Source organism: Salarias fasciatus, chromosome 12, assembly GCF_902148845.1.
Source record: "Salarias fasciatus chromosome 12, fSalaFa1.1, whole genome shotgun sequence".
Classification (NCBI taxonomy): Eukaryota; Metazoa; Chordata; class Actinopteri; order Blenniiformes; family Blenniidae; genus Salarias; species Salarias fasciatus.
This window is the reverse complement of record NC_043756.1, coordinates 5,690,446-5,714,569: the sequence shown is the minus strand read 5'-3', so window position 1 is coordinate 5,714,569 and position 24,124 is coordinate 5,690,446. Positions and strand designations below refer to the sequence as shown.

The following is a 24,124-nucleotide window of genomic DNA, read 5'->3' as shown; positions in this document are numbered from 1 at the left end:
TTGTTTGCTCAAATGGCAGCTAAACAGAAAATAGAAAACGAGACCCTTGGTCTATTTCGAGATGAGCAGTCACAAGCTGTTTTCCTCTATTTGTACCTCATTTTAGTTCTGAGTGCCTCTATCATGTCATATCCGCCGCCTGCGAGATGTTTTTCACCCTCGTTGCTCCTCGGGTCTCACCCAGTTCGAGCATTTGAGCTTGTGTTTCAGTACAGGTAGCCTGGGGAATAAAATGCAGATCCCTGTCTCTTCTGGTACCCTGTGCACTCACTCATGCGCAAGTCTGTGCAGCACAATGCTTGTAAAATGACAGGGGTGCTTAATTTTAACATTAAGGTATACGTCCTTCCAGATACTGTTTGACTGGTGTATTTCTGCGAGGATTCTTCGGTACAATGTGCTGTGCGTCGAAAGCAAAAATAGCTGAAACGTTATGTTTAAAATTGCTTACTTATATTAAAAAAAAAAAATGCTGAAGCAAATGAAGAAAAATGAGGATTCCAAAAGAAAGTGGTTAAGGCTTGGAGGATTAAATCCAATAACAATTTGAACAAGTTATGCAAGAATTCAGAAAATAATAGGTGTCCTGCAAACATTGAAAGAAATTTACTTTCTTCGCTATGCAAAAAAGTAAAGCTTATTCAAGTCGCAAATCTAGTATTTGAAAGTGTTGAGCACATCAGCGCATAATCAATTCATGAGCGTGAGTGGGTCTTCTGTTCGTCCTGCAGCATGTGGTCCGCCTCAGTGGATGTGTCCCGAGTGGGGAAAGAAAAAAAATAAATCAATGTGACCCCGAGGACATTCCCAAAGCCACTGAACATCTCCGGGGAACTGTGCATCAGAATATGCCTCGGAGACCCGAGTTAATGCCGCTGATTAGACTTTCTCTGCTGAGCCTAATTTCCACACTGGCCTCCGTGGTGCTGGTGAACGGGAGCAGGTACCGAGCCGTGCAGCGCTGCATGTTGAATCAAGGTACACTGCTCCGAGGGCTCAGCGCTTGTTGAGCCTTTTTTTCTCTCTCATTTTTTAATTTTTTACTCTAAGATAGAACCATTGTGGGAGCAGGTTAAGATTTGAAAGACTTCATTAGAATAAATTATCAAAAAAAAAAAAAAAAAAAAAATGTCAGTCAGTCCTCTGATCTCTTTTTGAAGTTTGGCTTTCCACACTATGAGCAGCTGAGGGTTGAAATCTGTGGTTGATGTGATGAAGTTTCTGTTTAAACCGGGCAAATAATAAAAACACAAAATGTTTTCGGATGGAGTCACTAATTATATTCGAGGTGCAATCAAAATGCACCCGTGAATGAATGAAACATTGTGCGGGCCGACTCCTCTTGGCTCACGCTTTAATATTCAACATTTTGCTATTAACAATGAATCAGATGAACACGTGTACTGTGAAGGAGGTGGCATACGTTAGCAAACCTGTAATCTTTCAGCTCAGCGTTTCGGTTCTTCTGGTCTGAATTTTCACTGTTTTGTTTTCGTCGGCTTCATTAGTTTCATTTCCAGACACAGCAAGCACCTGTTTTTTGACAAAAAAAAAAAAAAAAAAAGCCTCTTTCCAAATGGTCAAAACCAAACAGCAGACGAATTTAACAACTACTTGGCAAACACGGCGTGCAGCATTTAGCTGATAAAAATGTGCCAGCGTTTGGCTCCTAAATGCCTCAACATCCATTTTTTTGTCGTGTGGGTTTGGAAGGCAACAGCCACAAATGCCTAATTAATACTAATACATAAATAACTAACTAATTGATTGGGTCCATGTGTGACTCATCCAGCATTCAATGCGCGTCAGTGGTTGCCTCGCATGTCATGGCGTGCGCTTTAACACCAGGTGAAGCTGAAGAATTAAAAACATGAAAATGCCACCATGGGCTAATGAACCTGCTCGAGCCTTCAGGAACACAGAGGTCCACAGACAATTTTCCAACAGCCAGATTGTAATCCTATTATATCAGCTGCTTTGCTCAGACAAATGAAATCATCTGCTGCTACTGGATGGAATCCAAGTTTACATAAATAAATTAAGAAACAGATTCACTTCCACCCCCTTCAGTGATTGCACCTGGATTCCCTAAACTGAGAAATAGCATAATTCAAATGATAAGAGCCTCTAAATAAATGGGACTCAAACTCTGTTTGATTTTGAACAGGCCTTCAATGTTTTCCCCTTTGAATTGGATATTCTACAGGTACATTTTTACTTATTATTCAGATGTAATCACGCTGAGAACACGTTGACTAATTCGGGCTAAATCTCTAAATCATGAGCTGCAATTACTCCCACGAGGCTCCGTTTCACATCTAAGCCTTGTGCTGCAACATTACTTTCACACAATAGATAAACAGGTCTGAGAGCAATCCCACCGGAGCCGCTTGTATCAACCGTTCTTTGACTGAGAAACTGCACGTTGTGATAAAGCATTAAAAACTAATTGCTATTAGAACTCCTTGTAGGACTGAGTGGACAAAACAAATGGAAAATTAGTGTCTTGTGATTGCGTCCCACTGACAAAGCTTCAACTAACATTACTGTCAATCTACAGGCTCATTTTGGGGTGTGAAGACTTTGAGGAATGTAAAAATTAATGTTTTAGATGAACTGCTTCATCCTGAGGACGTTCGCTTCAAGTTTTATTGAGATTCTGCATTCAAAGAGAAGAAACATAAGTAGGCTACAATGACCTTGGTATTTAACCTTTACTTGACAAAATCCAATCAAAAATACCTTCAAATGGGAGCCTGATGGAATTCTTGTAAAGAATGTCAGAAATAATGTCGACAAGAATGAGATGTGAGACCTTAAAATCTGAAAGTCTGTAGTGATTGCTTGGCTGAGATGTGGGAATAATGAGTGAATAGTTCAAATGTTTCAGCAAAGAGGACAATTAAAAAAGTTGTGTAGTGGTTAGCACTCTCACCTAAAGGTCACAACACTAGCAGATTGACGGACTTTTCTCTGTGGAGTTTGCATGTTTCCCCCTCAAGTGGAGAGATATTCCAGTTTCCTCCAAAAAACCCCAAAGAACTTGAAGTTCGTATCTGTGTGTACATGGCCCATAGGTGTGAATGTGAGTGGGGCGTGTGTGTGTGTGCTTGTCTGTTTGCTATGTAATGGACTGGCGACTTGTCCAGAGCCTGCCTTCACTCACAGCCAGCCGGGATGGGCTCCAGCACCCCCACAAACAAATAAATTGGATAAAGCGGTCGCAAAAGGACGGCTGGATAGATGTCCAGAAAAAATGGAAAACATCAAATATGTAACCACTCTGCTGTTTCTGGCTGCCAGCTGGGATTGAAAACACTAAATTGAATATGTTACTGACAGGTAAACTAAATGAAAAAATGAGAAGATTTCCTGTTTTATATAATTAGTAGTGTTAATTTGACATGATTTATCAATTGAACGGTTGACTCCATCTGACAAGCTGGAAAAAGCTGGAGAAGCTCGTGAAGGATTGAACTGTATGTTAATGCCGTGCAGTGACGTGATTAAATGCGCACACAGTCACAAATTGTCAAAGACGGAATGCATAACAACGTCAGAAAGAGTTATTGAGCGGGAGCTACAAGGTTGATGCCTCTTTCAACGAGGGATGCTGCCATTAGAATGATTGAGCTGAGATGGATGATGGATGGATGGATGGATGGATGGATGGATGGATTTGAGCTGTTTGATCACTTGCTATTTAGATGAGCTGCTTCAAATCCCACACTCGTGTTGATGCATCCCATTTAATGATGTGAAGGAAAAAGGAAACTCTTCTCACATCTGAATTCATTAGACTTCACAAGGAGCCTTGCACACTGCATAATGCCGTCCACGCCACGCGAACACGACTCCGCCGCTGTTTCACAGCTGTCCCCGTGGTAAATTGAACTTTTTCAAAGGCCTTGGAAGCCAATGAATGTCCATTAATAGGAAAGGACCTGGGAAGGTTTGGGGCCCAGAATCAACCTGATTGACCGAGGTTTTTTGTTTCTCTCTTCTGTCTTTCTTTTGCACGTGCAGCTGCCACGCAGCCGCAGTATATTTATTTGTTTCTTTGGAGGAAGGCTGAGTAAGTAGGTGTGTAATAATAGCCTTTGTTTCCTGAAATAGCCCTTTTCATTTCCTGAATAATCTAAGATAGATGAATGAGTTTTTTAATTTAAGAGTCCCCAAAAAAGGAAAAAATATGGTCCCAAACATTTCATTATGCTGGCCCTGGAGAAATTATATGATGAATTAAAAACAGGGATTAAAATGATAGCTTCACTGACACAGTGAGAATTCCCATTAGTGAAAATGAAAGATCTTTCATCAAAGCCTGAGATGACAGCACTGTATCACTCACTTCTACCAGCTGAATGTCTTTTTTTTTTCCCTGCACATACCTCAGATTAATGCTTATCTGTAGTTCTACAATGAAATACTTGAGTTTCCTTCTTCTGTCTAATCTGATTATTCCGTCTGCTGGTGGAGAACGATTTCCAGAAATGAAAAAAGAACGACACACCTCCCTTCACACTGACTCAGTGCACACAGACTGTTTCCCCCGATCTGAAAAGCGTATTACATCATGAGCGAAAACGCCGCTGTAATTCAGCTGCTCGTTTCCTCTCCGTGTCCGGCAACACGTAGCCATATCAAATGAGAAGTAATGATCCCGAGTGTATTACTTTTTAATGGTGTTATTACAGCATACGAGTACAATTAGTTCATCAGCAGAAAGAGCAGATCATTTCCAGTGGCTCAGCTCCATTTAATGGCCGTCCCAGGGATGCTGGCACAGCAGAAAAACACCACTGCAACCGTAGATGACATTTAGAACCATAAACAGCTACGTACAGTGTAGGTTTTGAGCGTGTGGGCCTAAATTAAAGCTGCTGGCGGCAAACACTTCGCTTAAGAAGCATTAGAAATTAGCCACATCTGTATACAGACGGCAATTGTGTAAATGTTCATTGAATCTAAATTCATTACAAAATGTCATGCAAAATCAATTTAGACCTGAGTTTAAATGTAATTTATAATTACAGCTTTTCAGGGGACGTTGTCACTTTGGACGCTGCGGCTGTTTGAGATCCTGTAATGTACCATCATAAAAAGGTAAGTTGGTGATGATCAGATGATGTATAGCTCCAGCAACGCCCATCCCATGACATCAATTACGCGCTGACACTTTCACGGTTGTCGGGCCACCCGTAATGATATCCGATGGGTCAACTTGAAATTGGACAGGTGAGACGGTATGTCATCTTGACATAAGGACAATGGAAACAGCACGAGCGTTGATAGCTAAGAAAATTGATTTAGGGGCATTTTTCACCAACATTTTCAGCATCCTCACACGCTTCCTCTGCTTTCTCCTCGGATATTAGTTAACATTTGAAAATGACACTGTCAAAGTCATTTTCCTCTGTGCTGCTTCGCTGGAGACTTGCTCGCTTACATGTTTGCCTGGTTACATCTCAGGATGAGTTTTACTTTTTATTAAAATGTGAAACTACCCTCCCTGTCAGTTCAGTTCAGCATGGAGGCCGAGCTGAACTCGAGCTCGGCGGAGGCTTGGCCACTTTCAAAACAGTGCTGCACATTCCAGAAAGAGATTATCATCCAGGCCTGAGCAGTCATACCCACAAAACAAAACCCCTCATGTTTATTTCTCCCCGCTGACTTTAAAACTACAAGACAAGCGATCCTAATCAGACTCAAAGTTCCTTTATTATCGTGAAGGATCTTGTAGCCTTTGCTGCGCGCCGCCTTGTTCTTGTCACTCCATAAAAATGATAAATGATTTTTGCAATGTATTAAATAAATTACCTGGAGTATTGTGAGACAAGCGTCACACAGATCTGTGTGTGGGAGCTGGATAAAGGTGTCCTTGAAGTATTTCATGCGAGAGAAATTCACAGAGGATTAAAACAAAGGAGCTGATTTCAAATAGCTGCTTCACTTCTGATGATGTGCCGACAGTGTTTCTTCTTCTAACTCCTACAGCCGCCGTGAGACTTCAGCTGCAGACATGTGCTCGTAATTCATCAGAATGTTTTGTGTTGTCGGCGCTGTGAGTAACCATTTACATCTCAGTGCAAGCAGCTCACTGTAAAACGCTAAAATGTCTCATTCACTGATTTATTAGAAAAGGGTTTGTTTCAGCCTCAAAATGGAGGCAAGCGACAAATGTTGACTTTGTAGTTTCTCTCATTGGATTTTCATCACTTGTTTATGGGCTGAGTGCCTTTTTTGATTGCTTGCTGTTGCATTGATGTAACAATCTTTAAAATTTAGTTACCCTGTGGCTGCACAACACAAAGAAGATCGATTTAAGAGGCATTATATATTTCTTTTACCTTTCATATCGGTGTTCATTAGTTCAAAAAGCACCTGTTGTGTGGGATTGGGCGATTTCTCATCTTGAGACTGTTGCAACCAGCTAACCTCTGCTTTAAAGCATATTGGATTACCTACAGAGGGCATGAATTCAGCATTATCCTCCTGGAAAATGTTTTCTCATTTTTGCTGACAGCCAAAATGACCAAAAAAAAGCTTGATTGATTGATCAACATTGTGCACTGACTGTGTGTTTTTAGTCCTTTTTTTTAATTAACATAGCTTCAACTGTCAATATCTGGCAATATGTTTCAAAAATACTCTTGAAGAAGTCCTTGGGGACACTAATGACTATTCTGTTATTTAACTGTGAAGCTGTCAGTACTTTTTTCCTCTCAAGGTATTGTAAATGGTGGAGGAGCTGTCGTAATGAGAGTACACATGTCAGGTCCTGACAGTGTTGACAGGATACCGGGAACATATAGAATTTTTTCTGTCGGTAGTTCCATATAAATATATCTCATTAGTGCTCCAAAAGCTAAATGTTATAACTTGATAAGTTCAGTAATCCCCTGAAATAATTCCACAGCGCGTTTTGAGGAAATAATTGGATTTTAATATCATGGAAAAATTGAAAAGCACATTATCTGGTTGTGACAAATAGGAACGCTTGCTTTCTTTGTCCACAGGAAAAGAACAATGAAATGATTATAGAAAAAAGTATTGAACTAAACACAGCTTGAAAAGGGAACCTACATAAGCTCATTAAGAGAAATCTCTTTTATTTTACTGCTCTTTTCTTGTAGATATGAAGCTGAACTAAACCTGATCCAATCACACCCACCGACACGGTCTTGTGAGATCGTTCTTCTATACTCTTGAGAGGAAAAACTGCTCCTATAACAGTAATGTCAGGATTCCTTGATAAGCATGAAGCAATAAGATCATATATATCAACATTACATGATGATATGTTACTTATTTTATTATTTAATTAGTTCTGTCACAAAAGTTGTGTGGTTGTTCATCAGAATAAAGTTTGGATGGTGTTCTCAGCCACCTCCTCTCCTGCCTCTTCACCTATGACTGTTAACCGTCCACCCCAGCAACACTACAGTCAAGTTAGCCGGTGACACCACTGTGATTGGACGGATTTCAAGCAACAAACAAAACGGCCCACGGAGGAGAATCTCAGCCGGTGGTAAGATGGTGTTTTAGCAATTACCTGGACGTGAGCAACACGGACCAAAGAACTGAAACTGGACTTCAGGCGACTGCAGCACACCTGTTAAAGGTCGACGGGGTGCAGAGCTTTACATTCCACATCTCTGCTGAACTCACCTGGAGGATGAACATCTCCCATCAGGTGATGGGGCGCTCAGGGATGGGCTGTGTGAGGAAGATGAAGCCAGCCTGCCTTGCTCACCCCCTGCTGGTATCAGTCAGTTATGGAGGGTCTGCCGAGGTGCTGCTGCGGCGCCGAGCGCTTCTACACAGGAGAACAGGAAGGACCTGCAGGGGGTGGCGAGGGTTTGCTGTGCACATCACACACACACAGACACACACACACTGCCATGTGCAATGAACCCCAACTCATTTGAAAAATGTATTCACACAGATACGTTCAAACTTAAATAAACAAGAAAAAGAAATTATTGATTTATCAATTAAAGTCTGAAGCTGCTTCTGTTTTCATTTGTTCATAATTGTATTTTTGTGTCGTGTGCTGCAAATAAAAAAAGTCCAGTGTGTTTACAAATATTGTGATTTGTAAACGTTTTTATTTTTTGTTGCTTGAAGATTTTTCAATTACTTGGCGACCTGACAGAAACTGAGCTATTCAGATCTATTTTCTCCCGCAAATATGATGATTGGTAAGTTAAAATATCACGTATTTTAACTCCTTCTGAGTTGATGATTGAATTATCTTTGCAACAATGAATTATCTTTCTTACTTATCTTCAAGAAAAATAAAAGCTACTGAAAAGCAGAAAGGGCCAGTGTGTTTTCTCAGTGTAATTAGCATGAAATCCACAGATATTCATCCAAATAGTAAAGTTTTTAATGGTGGAAGATTGAAACAACATTACAAAGTCAAAGAGGTTTGTGGTTCAAACATGTGAAGTTGTGATGCCAACATGCAAACAGAGCATTGAAAAAAAAAGGCTAAAAGCGATTATCTAACAAGCCACAGTGATGATATAAATGCAAACCATTTCCTGAGTTTGAAATCAAAAACCTATCTATCAGGGACTTTGTTTTTTTTTTTTTTTCCTTAAATTGAAGGAAAAGTGCTTTCGTGCCTTTTGATTTATGGCTCTGTCACGAACAGTGGCGACTGTATCAAGATATTTTTATGGCTTAAAAGAAAACACCCACTCACATGCATACACACACCCACAGAAACACACACACACACACACACAGAGATACAAAGACAAGCACAAACAGAGCTGGCTCAAGAAACCAAACACATTTGCCTTGAGAAGGAAATCCACAAGCACACAAAAACAACTGACATGTTTCTCAGTGTGGATACCTAATGTGATGAAACAGGGCCGAATGCTCTGCCACAGACTCCACGCTTCTCTTCGAGCCTGTTCCAGTGAATTTCAGTGCATTGGACAGTGCCTCAGCACCACGGACAAAGAAAGCCGGGGAAGTGCTCAAGGTCCGCTCAAATAGACTAAATCCCTCCGAAGAAGCCGAAAAGAGTGGCCACTGCATTCACAGGAAGGCGGCTCCATCCACGTCCAGTCTGATAAGCCACACGTCACCCGTGTCTGTGAGGTCAATATGCTTCTGGTCAGTTTTGTGTCTTTTAGCAAATCCACTAAGCCCTTGAGATTTTCCCATGTACCGGGTTTTATTTTTCTTCATTCATTTATGTCTTGGATTTGGTTGAGTCATTTGACTGAAACAGATGGAAATCTGCCAAATCAAAAAAAAAAAAAAAAAAGGGAGTAAATAAAAATGTGACAATTGTTTTAATTTGTGAGTTCCACAGTGTTGGTGCTGTAAGTTGAAGCTATAAAATGTGATATGAACTTTGGGAGTCCGTGAAATATCTTTTTGCTCAGCCTCTTCAGTGTGTTATTAATGCACAAGTCAAACACCCTCAAGGAATCACAGAGGGCATGACCATATCTTAGATGAGAAAAGGGAGAGAGAGCGAAAGTTGCAATAAAACCGAAGTAAATCCCTCTGATACCATTTGGCAGACGGTTGCTTGATATACCTCAGGCTGGATATTAAAAATCTCAGATGGGCTGTCCGACTGACAACTTAATCCATTTAGAGACACTGAGTAAGCAGCAGGAAGCTGAGTCAGGGTCAGCGTGCACAGAGGTCTGTCATTTCTCACATGAGGCACAACAAGTTTATATCTGGTAATCTATTCCACACTCTTAAGAGGAAGACAAAAACCGTCGAAAGGCAAGAGAAAACTGCAATCATTTTGTTTCGATATCGTAACGACGAAAAGGTGCGAGAGCACGAAAGCCTCCTCAGTCGGCCTTTTAGAAGAGCACTTGAAAAGAAGAAAAAACCCCACTGTCTGCGCATTAAAAGAAACACTATGGGGACATAAGCTGCTTGATGTGAGAATATGTTATGCAAAATCCTTGAATGGTGAAGGGCAGACAAAATGACCTTTTGAAAACGGTGCAGTTCAACATGTTAATTAAGGCCATGTTCCAAGGTAGCGCGAGATTAGCTGGAGGCGCCGCAGCCTCTGTGACTTTCTTCTTAGCATCCGGACTAAAATGTAGGAAGGTGCAAATGAAAAACAGTGGCTGTGATATCTAATTGTTTTTTTTTTTTCCTTTTTCCCAAGTCTGTGCTGAACTTATGACAAACACAACCCACATTAAAGCAGAAAGTGGCTGTTATGCAAGTAAGATACCATGTAGTTAGGATAACATGTTTTTGGAGAAAGTATAACTGCTGTTGTTTTCAGCTTTTCAACCCTGGCAGCTTCTGAATGCTAATTAGGACTTCCTCTTTGAAACAACAGGATAAAGAAAGAGCTTAGCGTGTGTTCTACAAGTGCAGCAGCACGCGTTCGAGCCTGCACAATGTCCAGTGGTAGAAACGGCCACTCCAGTTTCCTTAACCAAGCCGTGGACTTTAACGACGGCTGAGTTGGCTGAGCGCCGTTCAGCACGTTTTCATGCATCCTGAACACTCTGAGAGGCGACACCACTTTGGGTGAAGAGTTGTGCCCGGGGCCAATGCGAGGCGGATGTCAGCAACAGCATGGCTCAAATCTGCAACCTCCTGCCCCCAGTCCGCTGCTCTGACCAGCTGACCACTGTCCTCACACATTCAACGGACAGAAAAAAATATTTCAAAGCAATTCTTGAAAGTGTTTGGCCAAAAAAAAAAAAAAAAAAACCATCACAGAAAGAAGACAAACGTTGCATGCTCTCCTTGCCTAGTTTTCTCCAGGTACCCAGAATTCCTCCCACCCTCCAAAGACACGCTTGACAGGCTAATGAATTACTCTAAATTGGCTGTAGGCGGAAATGTGAGCTGCTTTTATGTCTGTGATAGAGAGATACCTGAACAGCAGACGGATGGATGGAATAACTACTGTACATCCAAGACTATTGACAAACGAATGAAACCATTTTTTTTTAATATTGCATTAAAGTAAATGACAATTACACAGAAAGCACTGGTAAGAAGCTCAACCCCTTGAAAATTGCTTGCAATGTCGACAACTTATAATAACTGTGACAGTGGATGTACTTGCTCTCTAGGAGGGTGTTACAGCCTTTTCATGCATTAAATCTTAATGTTTTATTTGTGCTTTACATTAATGGTACAGTATGAATAATATATAAAATTTACTGCTTTAATTACATTTTTCTACCAGAATATAAGCTCACAGCTACAATAACCGTCCATCTATCTCCTGCTGTAAAGGTGACGCAGGGTGCGCCCTGCTAGGATATGCAGAAAGGATAAAAGACCAAAATGTAACAATGTCTGTCTTTCAGATGCACGTAAATAAAACTAGTTGTAGCCTAAGTATTTATGATTAGGTTTTAGATGTGTCAAACCAATGACGCCTGGTGGATTAACGTCTCAGTGCCTTTAGCTGAACTAACTGATAGCTTCATGTTTCCGATGCAAAAGCCTCAAAGATTTTGAGAACTGATACCGAAGGTGGTCCTAATCTCGTCATCAAATTCTCAGCGAGAAATAAATGTATTTTTTTGAAAGGGAAACAATTCCTGCAAAGAAATCCAAACTTCGTGCCAGCTGGTAATCAAAACATTTCTGGACAATTTTATGAATAATTTGTTTGGATTTCTTGTGACTCAACCCATTTCACTGTGGGGTAACTTAGATCTGTGTGGTTTCTTTTATTGGAGTATTAAAAAAAGACTTTTTTTCTTCACAGTTTATTGTTGTTCAGGGGAAATTAAAGCGTTATGATAAGTCTAGGTTAAATAAAGATGTGTATTGCTGTGAATAAGGGCTTTTTTGTTGTTCCATTGTTGCATAGATAGATAGATAGATAGATAGATAGATAGATAGATAGATAGATAGATAGATAGATAGATAGATAGATAGATGGATAGATAGATAGATAGATATGGATATCCATTGCTATTGTAACCTTGACAATAGAGACAGCTTTTGAGGCCGAATGCAGTCGAGACACAACAGAAGTTTGTGCATTTCCTGAAAAATTAAATCCTTCAAACTGTGCAGTCATACAGTTGGTGATGTTAGCTGACAGTGACTCATGTGTTGACGGAGGCATTTGGAGTCCATTTATTTAAGATTTTCCAAAATATCAGCTCTGACAGGTGCTATAGTAAATCTGCTGACTTTCACCCCCTTAAAAAAAAAAAAAAAACCAAAAACGTGACAGAGGCACAGTGAGGGGAAGAAATGGGGCTGACTCTTTGTCCTGTCCATCTGGTCGCTCTCAGGCCAGTTCCCAATGGGAGGAATAATTGAAGCAGTCTCAATGAGATGGAAGCTCAATACTGCCCTCTTCCGGATCAAGATCAGCCACTCGGCCTAATTTTTCTCAGGGTTTTAATGTTGTGTGGAATCATACATCCTCTCTCTGTCTGTTCACAGCACCAGCTTGTTGTGCCTCTTTTCCCTCAACCCTTGGAATGATATCAATCATGAATAAACGGATGTGTTATTAAACAGGCAGTCATCAATACATGAGGACTTAGACGCCATCGACGAAAAAAGACTCACAATAACAGCAAGGATACAGCTGTAATTTCTATTTTTAACTTGACAATCATTATATTTCGCATGTATTTAGTGTTTGATCTTTACATGTTGCATTTTTGAGTTTTTTTAATGTTTTTTTTTATTATTATTATTTTGGAGTTCATATTGGCCATGTATGTATCTTTTGTGAGCGTCTAGATTTCATTTTGTTTATTTTGCCTATTTGTGTAGTAATTTTGTGTCTTTTTGAGGGCATTTTGTGTCTCTCTGGGGTGTCCATTTTTATTTTAGGAGCATCCTGCTTCCTCTGGCCCCTGGACCTGTAACCGGCATGCACACCTAATAATTTGTCTCTAATATCAGAGACAAGATTATTTTTAATTGCAGACAAAAGGGGACCTCTTTCTGCTGTGGTTGATGGATACAAATTTGCCCTGCTGCCTCAGATACTGATCTCTCATTAGCCAGGCAATTAGCAAAATTATAGTATTTTCAAGGTGGATTATGCAAAAGAAAATGAGGTTAGAATGTGAATCAACAGAAGTTAAAATTGTTGGGTTAACGTCATACCAACAAAACAAAATAAATCCTATTAAAATTTCATTTTTTGCTTTGTAAACCTAAAAGTGTCCAGTATTCCCAGAATTGCACACATGATGTCCGAATGAGTCTTGTGGTGTCAGGGAAACGACAGAATCATACAACAATCTGTGATCTGATCCCTCTTCATGATAAGAAATCTGGTTCCTGTTTAGCATCTACTTTATAATCATATACCTAACAAAAGTCAGATATTAACTATTATTAGTACTGTTCTGTTTATTCAAAATTAATGTAACATTTAATCATTAGTTTCATTTAAGGTTTTCTGATTGCAAGTATACAGCAAACTCTGATTCTGTGAGTCGTGACGACTTCTTTTAGATATACACTGTCCTCTAGTGGTCATGATGTGTCTGCCTGTTCAGAAAAGCTGGACAGTTTGACCACAGGGAGAAGCATCAATAAACAGTATGGCACCAAAAGATTATCTTTTCATGAAATATTCACAGCCATATGCTTTCAAGTCAAATTACTTTCTTATCATTCTTTAATGTACATATGTGACAAAGAAGTGTCTTTTTAAGGTGTATGAAACTGTTTAAAAAAACCAATAAGAACATTTTTACATTTTAGTCTTATTTTAGCTTGATTCTTAAAATTGTTATGTTTGGAGCAAGACTTAAATAGGTTCAAATAAATATAGAGAGTGCAATCCATTCTTCTGAAGGGAATTTGTGATCATCATAGTTTTTTTAAGTTTAACACACTGAGGAATTCAGTTTAGTAACATACAGTAAAAGATGGCTTATTATGATCTATCTATTGATGAAATAAATAGTGGTATTACAGTATGTTTATACTGTGGGAACACTTTTACCAGAACTTGACAAATCAAAAACTGAGATGTGTGGTGAAAGCCATATACAAGACACAAGATACCTTTTTAAAAGGTGGGGGGGAAAACATTCAAAAATATTGCATTTATCACTCAAAAAGGACCGGTGACTACATTTTTTGAACATTCAAATTCCACATACAAACGTTCAGATCTATGGACAGGTTTATAATGACAGGTAAAAGAAAAACATATCACTTTGGATAGTGAGAGGAAGTTGCAGTGCCTGAACACAATCTGGGCATGCACAGGGAGAGAATGCAAACTTCGGATAGGATGTTCTCTGTGTGACTTGAATATAGGACATTGTCACTATAAGGAATAACCTCCCATAAGGCCCATTTATTCTTCCTCTCTCACGCAAGGGTGCCAAACATAAGGCCTGTGGGCACCCAACAGACTCAAATCTGGCTGACACTTTAGCAAATTTTAAAAAATTTAAAGAAAAGATTGCTTTTTTTATCACTGTCATGAAAGATAACAAACTAGCATTAGTCTCAAAGTCATGTTGTCGGGGTGATTTTTAAAAACATGCATGATTGAATGATTATTGGAGCCGTTTTATTTTGTTTGTTTGTTAAAACATTTCACTTTATTTTGTACCACAATTTTTTTTTTTTGTGTGTGTGAAAATATGGATATTCTATGTACAGTCTCATCACAACAAAGAAAAGCCACAACAAAGAAAATCAAAAAGTTAAAATTCAAAGGTTATTATGGCACCATTTCAATCGGGATGAAATTGGATCGTTTGTGGCCCCTGAACTAAAACGTGTTTGACAGGTTTAAGTTCTACACCACTCCATGTTGTTCATGACTGCAGGGCAGTGAAGAAGGGTGGAAGCAGTCCATCACAGACCAATAGTTTTAATGCAATATATTTTCCAGTTTTACGCATGTTACTTTTAAAAAGTAATTACCTCTATTTATGAGTTACTTCTTCAAGAAAATAACTGAGCTGTCAACTGAGTTACAGTATTTTAAAGTAACTAATTACTAGTCAAGAACTTTAAAAAGTCCAGCAGAACCTAAAAAAAAAATGTGTTTTAATATGTCAAAGAATTTGGATTCTCTCTGAATGGAACATGCATGGAAGATGCATGTTCAGTTATTTATTAGAAAATTGAATATATGATTAATGAAATAAATGTAACACTTGATAGAATAAATTCCAAACGAGAAACGTATGATGACGTCATTTAGAACGTCCCTGACTGAGGAGTTTGCAACAATGTATCATTTATATGACGTCATCATCTAATTTGACCCAGATGTGCAAACTGGATGATGGCGGAATTTATAGAAAAAAACTTGACAAATTGTTGATGAAGACGACAGATTGTTTAAAGGGAACGTTGACCGGTGAAAAATAGAAATGATTTTTATTTTTTACAGTAAATTTCTTATTGTAGCTTTATGCGTGTAATGTAAAAGTTCTCATTACTTCACATTTTCCACTTTCATTCAAATTATTATGACATTGTAATATGTATAACACAACACACCCCTGTTAATGAACTCAATAAAACTACCTTCTTTTTAGCGCTACTGATTGTAGCTCTCAGTTTTGTCATGAAAGTAACATTTTCATAATCTGTTATTTCTGTCCAGTTTAAAATTAAAATAAAGTTTTATAGTTGAGAAAAAATGCACTGTTCCCGGGTGACGTCATTAACAGGCGACAAGAGGAGGGCGCTTTGAATCCAGAGAAACATTTTGTTGGTATGCTTGAAAGGAGCGAGATCACCAGTTGAACTAGATCATTTGTCCGCTGTCGGCGAGACTGTTTGTCCTCACCTTCACGGAGGTAAACAGCATGTGATTTTGATCTTTGAAGTTATTTTACTGGCGCTAATTGGACTTGCTACACTCTTTAGCCTTTTAGCTGCAGCCGATCTCCAGCTGTCCATCTCACTGCGGACTGTTTTTAACTTCAGTTTCCCCGGTTTACTCCAAGATCGGTGTAAACTTTTGGAAGATGGCGAGTGTGCACGAAAGCTTGTATTTCAACCCAATGATGACTAACGGAGTAGTCCATGCTAACGTGTTTGGGATCAAAGACTGGGTGACTCCCTATAAGATCTCCGTGCTGGCGCTTCTGTACGAAATGACAGCGTCCAAGATCACCCTGCCGGAGAGGAGGAAGCTCAACAAGCTCATTCTGCCCCTGCAGCAGGTCAGTTCCGCCACTGTGCGCATCTCTGGTTGAGCTGCATGTTGTACACTTTGTTGCTTTGTGGGTTATCAGGGTCCAGACCTGACTCTCGGCCAGTTCCTGGAGACCGTGGAGGAGTGCTCCCCCCAAACCGCTTATGCTGTCAAAATCAGGTCAGCAACTTCCCTCTCGATAAAGCTCACTGTCGTAGATTGTAATTGCAAGTGGATGTATTTTTCCATTTAGTTCCGTTTGTTTTGTGTAGCATGAATTGCAACTTATCCATCTAACCTTACTTCACTTTAAACTATAGAGGAAGATCCAACAATTTGACATGACTGTGGAAAAGAAAAACACTGCAACGAAATGTCCAGAAAATCCTGAGTGTGAGGTGGAAGCTTTATGCATGAACCTGCAAACAGTTATTGGACAGTAAAGAACGGGTTAGGACAGAGAAAAACAAACGTCTACCTCTCATACCACTGTGAGGCCAGTGTGCTAACCACTGTGCAACTGAGGAGCAAACAAGTGGATCTTCAACAACAAGCTCATCCACGTACTGCTAAATGGGGGAGCAGCCAGAGATCTGTGCATGAATATAGAGAGATGGCAGAGTGCATCTTCTATGTATGGTTTGATCCCGTTGAGGTTCAAAGAGCACCTGAGCTGATCCCAGCTGTGAGTGAAGGCAGGGTACAACCATGTGCATCAGTCCATCACAGAGCAAACTCTGGAAGACAAGTAACTACACACACTCCCAAGGGTGATCGAGAGTCAGCAGTTAACTCTGCTTGTGTGTTTTTGGATTATGAGAGTCTTGGAGGAAACACATCCATGTACAGGCAGGACATGCAAACTCCACTCAAAAGTGAGCCGTGCCTGGACTGAAATTACCCCTCCTCATACAGCATTGTTTTAAGTGCAGAGTGCTTACCACTTCACCACCCTAGAGCTGTCCAGACTTTATGTTAAATATATTATATCATGAAGGTCAATGATCAGTCCCATTCAAAGAAATGGGTGATTTCTAGATATTTTGTGAGGCTTAATCAACTACATGTCATCCTAGTTCTTGATCCGGGGTCACATCCAGGGAGAGGACCTCTCGAAGTGATGCTTACGTGTCTTCACTGAGGAAACAGTACATCATCGGCACATTTGCATGACGTGACAGTCTCCAGCCCCTGCAAGCTTATTCTCTACAAAGAGTAGGAAACATGACTTGGCTGGCTCAGTTAGTCCTTTTTAAAATAATGTGGGTTTTTTTAAATAATTAAATAGATTGATTCTTATTGATATATTTTTTGTTCTTTTTTGTCAGATGTACTTGAAGTCATTGCAAATATATTCTTTGACCTTTCCAGATCATAACCATTATGTCTGGATGAAACCTTAAAGTAATGATTGATGGTTCAGGAAAAGTAGTTGTCCTCAGTCTGAGCCTGCAACACAACTCCTGACATAAGCTTTCAGGATATTCAGTTCAATTCAATTGCTTTTATATTACTGTGCAGACTTTTTTTTTTTTTTTTTTGTTTAAGCAAATGATGGATGCATACCTACTTTTTGAAAGTGACATAATCAATCATCAGAAAAACTGAGCCAATTCAGCAGAGGAACACGCTGCCATATTATTCACTTAAAAAGAAATGTAATCCCAGTAATGTCAGAAGAGCTAACATGCAGACCTTCCCTGCTCAAGTTTCTACATTTCTTCCCAGATTTGATGGAGAACATCAGCGACAGTAATGTTAAATAGCACAGTGACAAATGTTGATATCTCACAGTCTTGGCTGAGGTTACTCAGACTACATGTTTAAAAATTGTTATAGTTAACTGCATTATAACGTACTGGGAAAATGTCGCTGTGTGAGACTGATGTGCTTTGTTCTTCGTGACTTTTAAAGGCTGCATGAAATGGCAGATGGAGAGCTGAAGGACATGGAGTTCTTCTTTTCTACCATTCCCACTCAGTTCACTGCTTTTGATTCCGAGGCGTATAAAACCAGCGTTGTAGGTGAGTTGGAGCACATGAGATGTCAGTCCGGTTGCTAGTCATGAAATATGTGGGCTCATTTCAATAGAGTCTTACATGGGGGCGCGCTTTTGATGTTTTTCAGGACTTTTTATTCGACACATGCTGCTGGCCTACAACAAGCTGTCCTTCAGTCAGGTGTACAAGCTGTACAAATCCCTGCAGCACTACTACCACAGCCACTACGCCAAACCTGCGGATGAGCAGTCCAGTTTGCCGGTGCTGTCCGCCGACGACTCGGACATGGACCTCACCAGCACCGAGGACACTGAGGGAGACAGGATGGACAAAGAGGAGCTGGACACCACGCTGCATGAGTCAGACCTTCGGTTAGCGGTTCTGTCCTCAGACGGCCGTTAAAATGATCGACCTCTTTGTAAAAAGCATCTAATTGGATTCTCTGTGCTGTTTTTGTCTAGAGGTGACAGCGCTCCAAGCAGAGGTCCCCTTTCTCAAAAACAAGCAGAATACTTTCTCGCCAGACAGGTGGGTGTTGAGATGAAAAGTAATGTTGTTTAGTTCAAACCTGCTGTAGATGATGAAATTACAGTGTCAAACAAACACTTTGCCGTCTCTTTGTCCAGGCATATCTTCTGAAGAATGATGAAAACAAAGCCCTGAAGCCCGCCGCCCTGCAAGAGGAGCTCAACAACATGCTGAAGTTTAACCCAGACTTTGCTGAAGCGGTGAGGTCCTTCTCCCAGACAATTGTTAGCAAGTTACAAAGTAAACTGGAGTGGGTGTATCTTCTTCATCCTCTCTGTGGTCTCATCTTCTTCCTCAGCATTATCTGAACTACTTAAACAGCATGAGGGTCCAGGACATCTTCCTCTCCACCCACAGTCTTCTGCATTACTTTGACCGCCTCATCTTGTCCGGTAATGAGGGGAAAAGCAACGGGGACGAAGGATACGGCCGCAGCCTCCGCTACGCCGCTTTGAACTTGGCAAGCCTTCACTGTCGCTTCGGCCATTAGTGAGTACAAGAGTTGGTGACGTCTGGGAAGATGGGGGCAATCATTAAGACGGGAGTAAATGCATCTTCCCCCTCTGCTGTCATTTAAGTCACCAGGCGGAGCTGGCTCTGCATGAGGCCGTCCGGATCGCCCAGGAGTCTAACGACCACGTTTGCTTGCAGCACTGTTTGGTAAAACTAAACATTTCCAGCACTTTTTACTGACACATAACTTAAGCGGTGGTGCCAGGTTGCATTAATGATTATGTCTAACACAAGTTTGCTCTGTCAGAGTTGGCTGTACACACTGGAACAGATGAAGGGGTCTGACAGCACGGTGCTGACCGAGGATTCAGTGAAAATGGCCGCTCACTTCTGCCTGCCAGTGAGTGCATCAACAGCCCGTATATAAGAGCGTCCACGCCACAGTGGCTTTGGCTGTTCGTTACTGTTTTAATTGCTTTTGCTCAGGTTTCAAAGCTGAGAGTGTGATGTACAAAATGAAAACATCTCTTATTCAGGAGAATCACAACATTAATGCTGAAGATTGTTTTTGAGTATTTTCTTTAAACGGTAACAAGTGATCTCTAATCACTGCAGTGTAAATGAGGATCAGAACAGACCTACTTGACATTAAACGTATTGATTTTTCTGATCAATCTGCACATCGCTACTCTGATGAAACGTCTTCTGTTTGACTCTTTTTGAAATCTGAGTCGAGGGTTTTGTTTCATTTAGACTCAAAAGTGTTCCTGAAGTACTTGTGCAACATGTACAGCTGTTTTTATCATGTCTATTCCCACACCGGTGTGAGGCGGGCTTCCCCTGGGGGGCACCAGAGAGCTTCAGCAGGAGAAGTCCTCCCATACTTTAAAAACCTCCTGAAATATTTATCATTCACTTTTCAGCCTGTTTTGTTTGCAAATTAAGTTGTGGTCCATCCTGAGTTGTTCTTCTCTAAATCATCTTTAATCATCAAAAACACACAGAAGATCAAATCTTTCTTTCACATTCTGAACAGTAAATACCTGATGTTTAGCATTGTGTCAACACATGAAGAGTCCAGTGTAATGTTTACTGCTTTCCTGCTCGGCCCAATCTGACCTTTTGATGTGTGATCTGTGGCGAGTGTTTGACCACCGTGCTGATCAATTGTCTCTGTAGTACCTGGCATCTCTGGGCATTCAGTCGTTGGTCCAGCAGGGGGCAACACAGGGCAAAACTGCACACAAGCTGATGGACGCCCTGAAGGACACAGACATCCTGCACTGGAAGCACAGCCTGTCGGAGCTGATCGAGATCAGCCTGGCTCAGACCACGTCCATATGGAGGATGTATGGGAAGAGGTCGGCCTCTCAGCTTCACACTGTAACACAACACTGTCAACACTGTTTGTCCACTGGATACCTGCAGCTCGTCGCATTTCATCAAGTCCATGAAACAACACCTTCGATATGAGAGAAACTCCTCAACGAACAGCAAACACTGTTTTGCTTTCTCCAAGTCATTAATGTGGCCTCCTGTGTGTCGTGCAGCACCATGGCTCTGCAGCAGGCCCAGCTGCTTCTCAACATGAGTAGTCTGGAGCCGGTCAACTTCGGCGTCCAGCAGAACAACACGGAGGCCTTCGCCGTGGTGCTCTGCCACCTGGCCGAGCTGCACGCTGAGCAGGTAGCGCTTTTCATTTCATCTCATCTCCCCGCCGCTGCATATCTATTTAGTCGGTCTCGGCGACGGTTTATTACCTTCCCGAAACTGCCGGATGGTAATAAACATCGATCGGGCCTGTTTTTCAGCTCGCCGTCGGCGTGACTCACCATCTCGCGTGCTTCTGCTTGTGTTGCAGGGTCTGTACAGCACCGCTTCACAAATCATTCAGCATCTGAAGGAACGGTTCCCACAGCACACCCAGCATGCCAAGGTGCCCTCTCTCCCCGCCTCACTGTGTTTGGACTGGTAAAGTTACAGCATATAGACAGAAACAAGTCCAAGATTTGATCAGTGTTGCTTAAAAAGTGTTGTTTTCATTGGAGAATCAAGTAGCAACAGTTTTATATTTTACTGAAAATTGCACTTGAATTCCAGAGGCCAATATTCTCCCTGTGGTACCGAGTTCAGGCTGACGAATCTGATAAACGTGATTGAAATGTGGTGGGTTTTTTTTTGACTTAGAACTTATTGTTACAGATGCTGCGTGAGTGAAACCAGCTGAGGCTGTTAAAATATTATTTCCACTCAGAGCGCAGGCAAAGAGGAACGAAAGGAGAGAGGTTATGATAAGGTTTTCAAATTTCCTGTCTGGCTGGAAGAGTTTTCAGCCTGTAGGGATTGGATATTTTTGCACTTGTGTTTGGTTTTCTACCAGCTGGTATTAATTTTCTGCTTTCGGCACATTTCAGCGGGCAGTTTAAAGGTTGAAAAACACACTAAATCGCACAAATTTGAATCTGTTGGGCAGAAGTTGAAATGGCTGATATTTGGCTACTTGTTTAAAAGAAACGAATGCAGCATATTCTGAAACTTTCAAAACTGTTTTGGATTTTAAATTATGCAGTGAAAGTTATCATCTTATTATACTGAAAATAAAGGTCCAACCTGTTTTTATCTTTTCACTTCCTGAATCTCCGATCCAGTTGTGGATGCTGTGTGATCTGAAAATCCAGTTTGAGAAACACATGAACGAGGGGAAGTACAATCTGGCAGAGCCGCTCGTCACGGCCATCTGTGCTCTGAACAAAACCGAAGGGCTGTACAGGTAACGCCGCGGCGCAAACCTCTGCTCCTGGATCTTCATCTGTGTGTGTGCTTTTGTGCGACTAACTGTACGTCCACTTCCAGGAAAGCTCAAGTTCTGAAGGCTCTGAACTGCAGCACAGAAGCTTACTCCATCTTACAGGAGCTGCAGGCTCACTGCGAGAAGACGAAATGTACAGAGATGGTCATCAGGTGGGACGCTTTGCTCATGCTTTCTGATTGCATTTTTATCCTATATATACACATAGCTATGGCACTGTAGATTAGATGGAGTGAGTGGAAATCGGTAATGTTGAGCTGTGAATTGTTCCACTCAGGAGTACTGAAAGTATTAAACGGTCGTGTCGCGGTTAAAAACAGGGTTTCTGTTTGTTTTTGATTCGATGCACCCGTAGAGTCAACTGTAGAGTCTGCCAGAGGTTCAGATGATTGTGAAGCAGCGTGTGAGCTGTCCTTGATGATGCTCTGTGCTTTGCTGAGGCAGCAAGAGGTGTAGATATCCATCAGGAGGCCGGCGGGGGGGGGGGGGGGGGGGGGGGCAGCCGGCAATGTGATATGATAGTTTGCCATTCACACTCATATTGTCATCACATACAGTCAACAACGGAATTCAAATGACCAAACTTTATCCCACCGAGCTCCTCCTTTATGCACGTTGTCTCCTCACTTTTTGCACTGACCTCTTTGTTTTCATGTTTGGGGGGTTGGAAGGCGTTATTAACTTTCACTTTTATCCAGTTTCTTTATCTTCCCCCACCCTTTGCCTTTGGTGAAGCATGACTTCCTAACAGTCAGTGGATACGATGCATTTGATTTGATAATATGAAATTTCAAAATGCTCTCAAGCACATGAAAGTAGTGTCCCTTTTCTGTTTCATACTAACCAGAGAGTCTCTGTAGATGCAGGCGGGCTGTAAAAGATGATCTAAAACATTGATTTCTTTAGATTTGTGTGTGTTCGTGTGTGTTTGCTGTGGGATCAGACTGTGCTGCGTTTGAACTCTTGTCTGCATGGCTGCCCTTTGACGTCTCACGCAGGGTGATGCTGTCCACCGCTGAGCTCCACTGGGAGTCGTCTGGCTTCTCCACGGCTCTCCCTCTGCTCCTGCAGGCCTTGGCTCTCGCCAGGCAGCACCACCTGCAGTCCCTGGCCTCAGAAACCATCCTCCACCTGTCCTTCACTCAGGTCAGCCCCGGCAGAGAAACAGACCTCCGTGCAGATCGCGGCTCGTTTTGAATGCAGAACCAAAACGTGCACATGCAGTTCATCTGCCGCCCCCCCCTGTCTCCCCCTCCTCCTGCAGCTGATGCTGGGGGTTCCCGAACAGGCCCTCAACGTCCTGCATGAGGCCATGGAGCCCATCCTGGCCCACGGGTCGGTCATGGACAAGGGCCGAGCCATGCTGCTGGCTGCTCGCTGTCAGATGGCAGTGGCTGGGTTCAAGCCAAACCAGCAAGGGCAAGCAGGTAACAGCTCCACCCCCACCCCCGCCTCCCCGCCACGCCGACGTGGGCGTTCAAACATTCACGCACTGCTGCTCGCTGTGTCCTGGCAGATTCGCGTCTGGTGGTTCTGGCGGTCGACTCGCTGAACGAGGCCGCGGCCTATTTCTCCAAGCTGGACTGTAAGGAGCGTCTGCGCGACGTGCACTACCTGCACGCCCAGCTGCACCACTCGCTCGGACAGACGGCGCAGCGCAACAAGAGCGCCATGCTCTTCCGCGCGCTGGACCAGGAGCTGCAGTCCCCGCCGGACGCCGTGCGGCTCTAAATGCTCCCGCCTCACCAGTGACCCGGACTCTGGAAGAAGCACCAGACGGTCTCCTGTTCACTGCTGAGAGGAGGCACTGAAACTCGCCACTAGATGGCGTCCTGCTTCTCTCACCAGTGAAACATTTTACATGTATTTATAAGGATCAAATAAATATGACTTTCCATAAACTGTGATTGTATCCATTTCTTCCTCACTGTTTGTTATTTTCAGATGTTGATAACTTATAAAAATAGTTTCCACCAGAGAAACCTGCTGTTGCCTGAGCAACATGCCTTCCTGGACTCATGGACCAGCGTGGCTAAAACAGTTGATGAGGAACCATCACCATGGTGCTGATCTACCTGCCGCTGTGTGATGAATGAGGGTAATATCAGAGTTAGCTGCAAGATGAATGTGTTTCAGCGGCCTGCGTGATTCATATTTTGCTGGAGGAATACTGATGAAGCTGGATTCCGGAGGAGCAAAATTGTGATC

At 41.8% G+C, this 24,124-nt stretch overlaps 1 protein-coding gene across 2 annotated transcripts; it reads left to right on the top strand.

Moving 5' to 3' along the window:
• The first annotated feature begins 15,662 nt into the window (after nt 1-15,662).
• Nucleotides 15,663-23,807, top strand: anapc5 (anaphase promoting complex subunit 5). Of its 2 annotated transcripts, XM_030105562.1 has the most exons (18): nt 15,663-15,785; nt 15,916-16,154; nt 16,227-16,306; nt 18,041-18,150; nt 18,254-18,497; nt 18,588-18,654; nt 18,753-18,854; nt 18,953-19,143; nt 19,233-19,314; nt 19,415-19,507; nt 20,287-20,468; nt 20,658-20,793; nt 20,969-21,043; nt 21,756-21,877; nt 21,961-22,068; nt 22,915-23,062; nt 23,181-23,343; nt 23,433-23,807. In XM_030105562.1, the coding sequence occupies exons 2-18, from the start codon at nt 15,957-15,959 to the stop codon at nt 23,645-23,647; spliced, it is 2,316 nt and encodes a 771-aa protein (XP_029961422.1). In that variant the 5' UTR covers nt 15,663-15,785; nt 15,916-15,956; the 3' UTR covers nt 23,648-23,807. The 2 variants fall into 2 exon arrangements, with proteins under 2 accessions (XP_029961422.1, XP_029961421.1); XM_030105561.1 differs by having other exon boundaries at nt 15,676-16,154.
• The last annotated feature ends 317 nt before the right edge of the window (nt 23,808-24,124 follow it).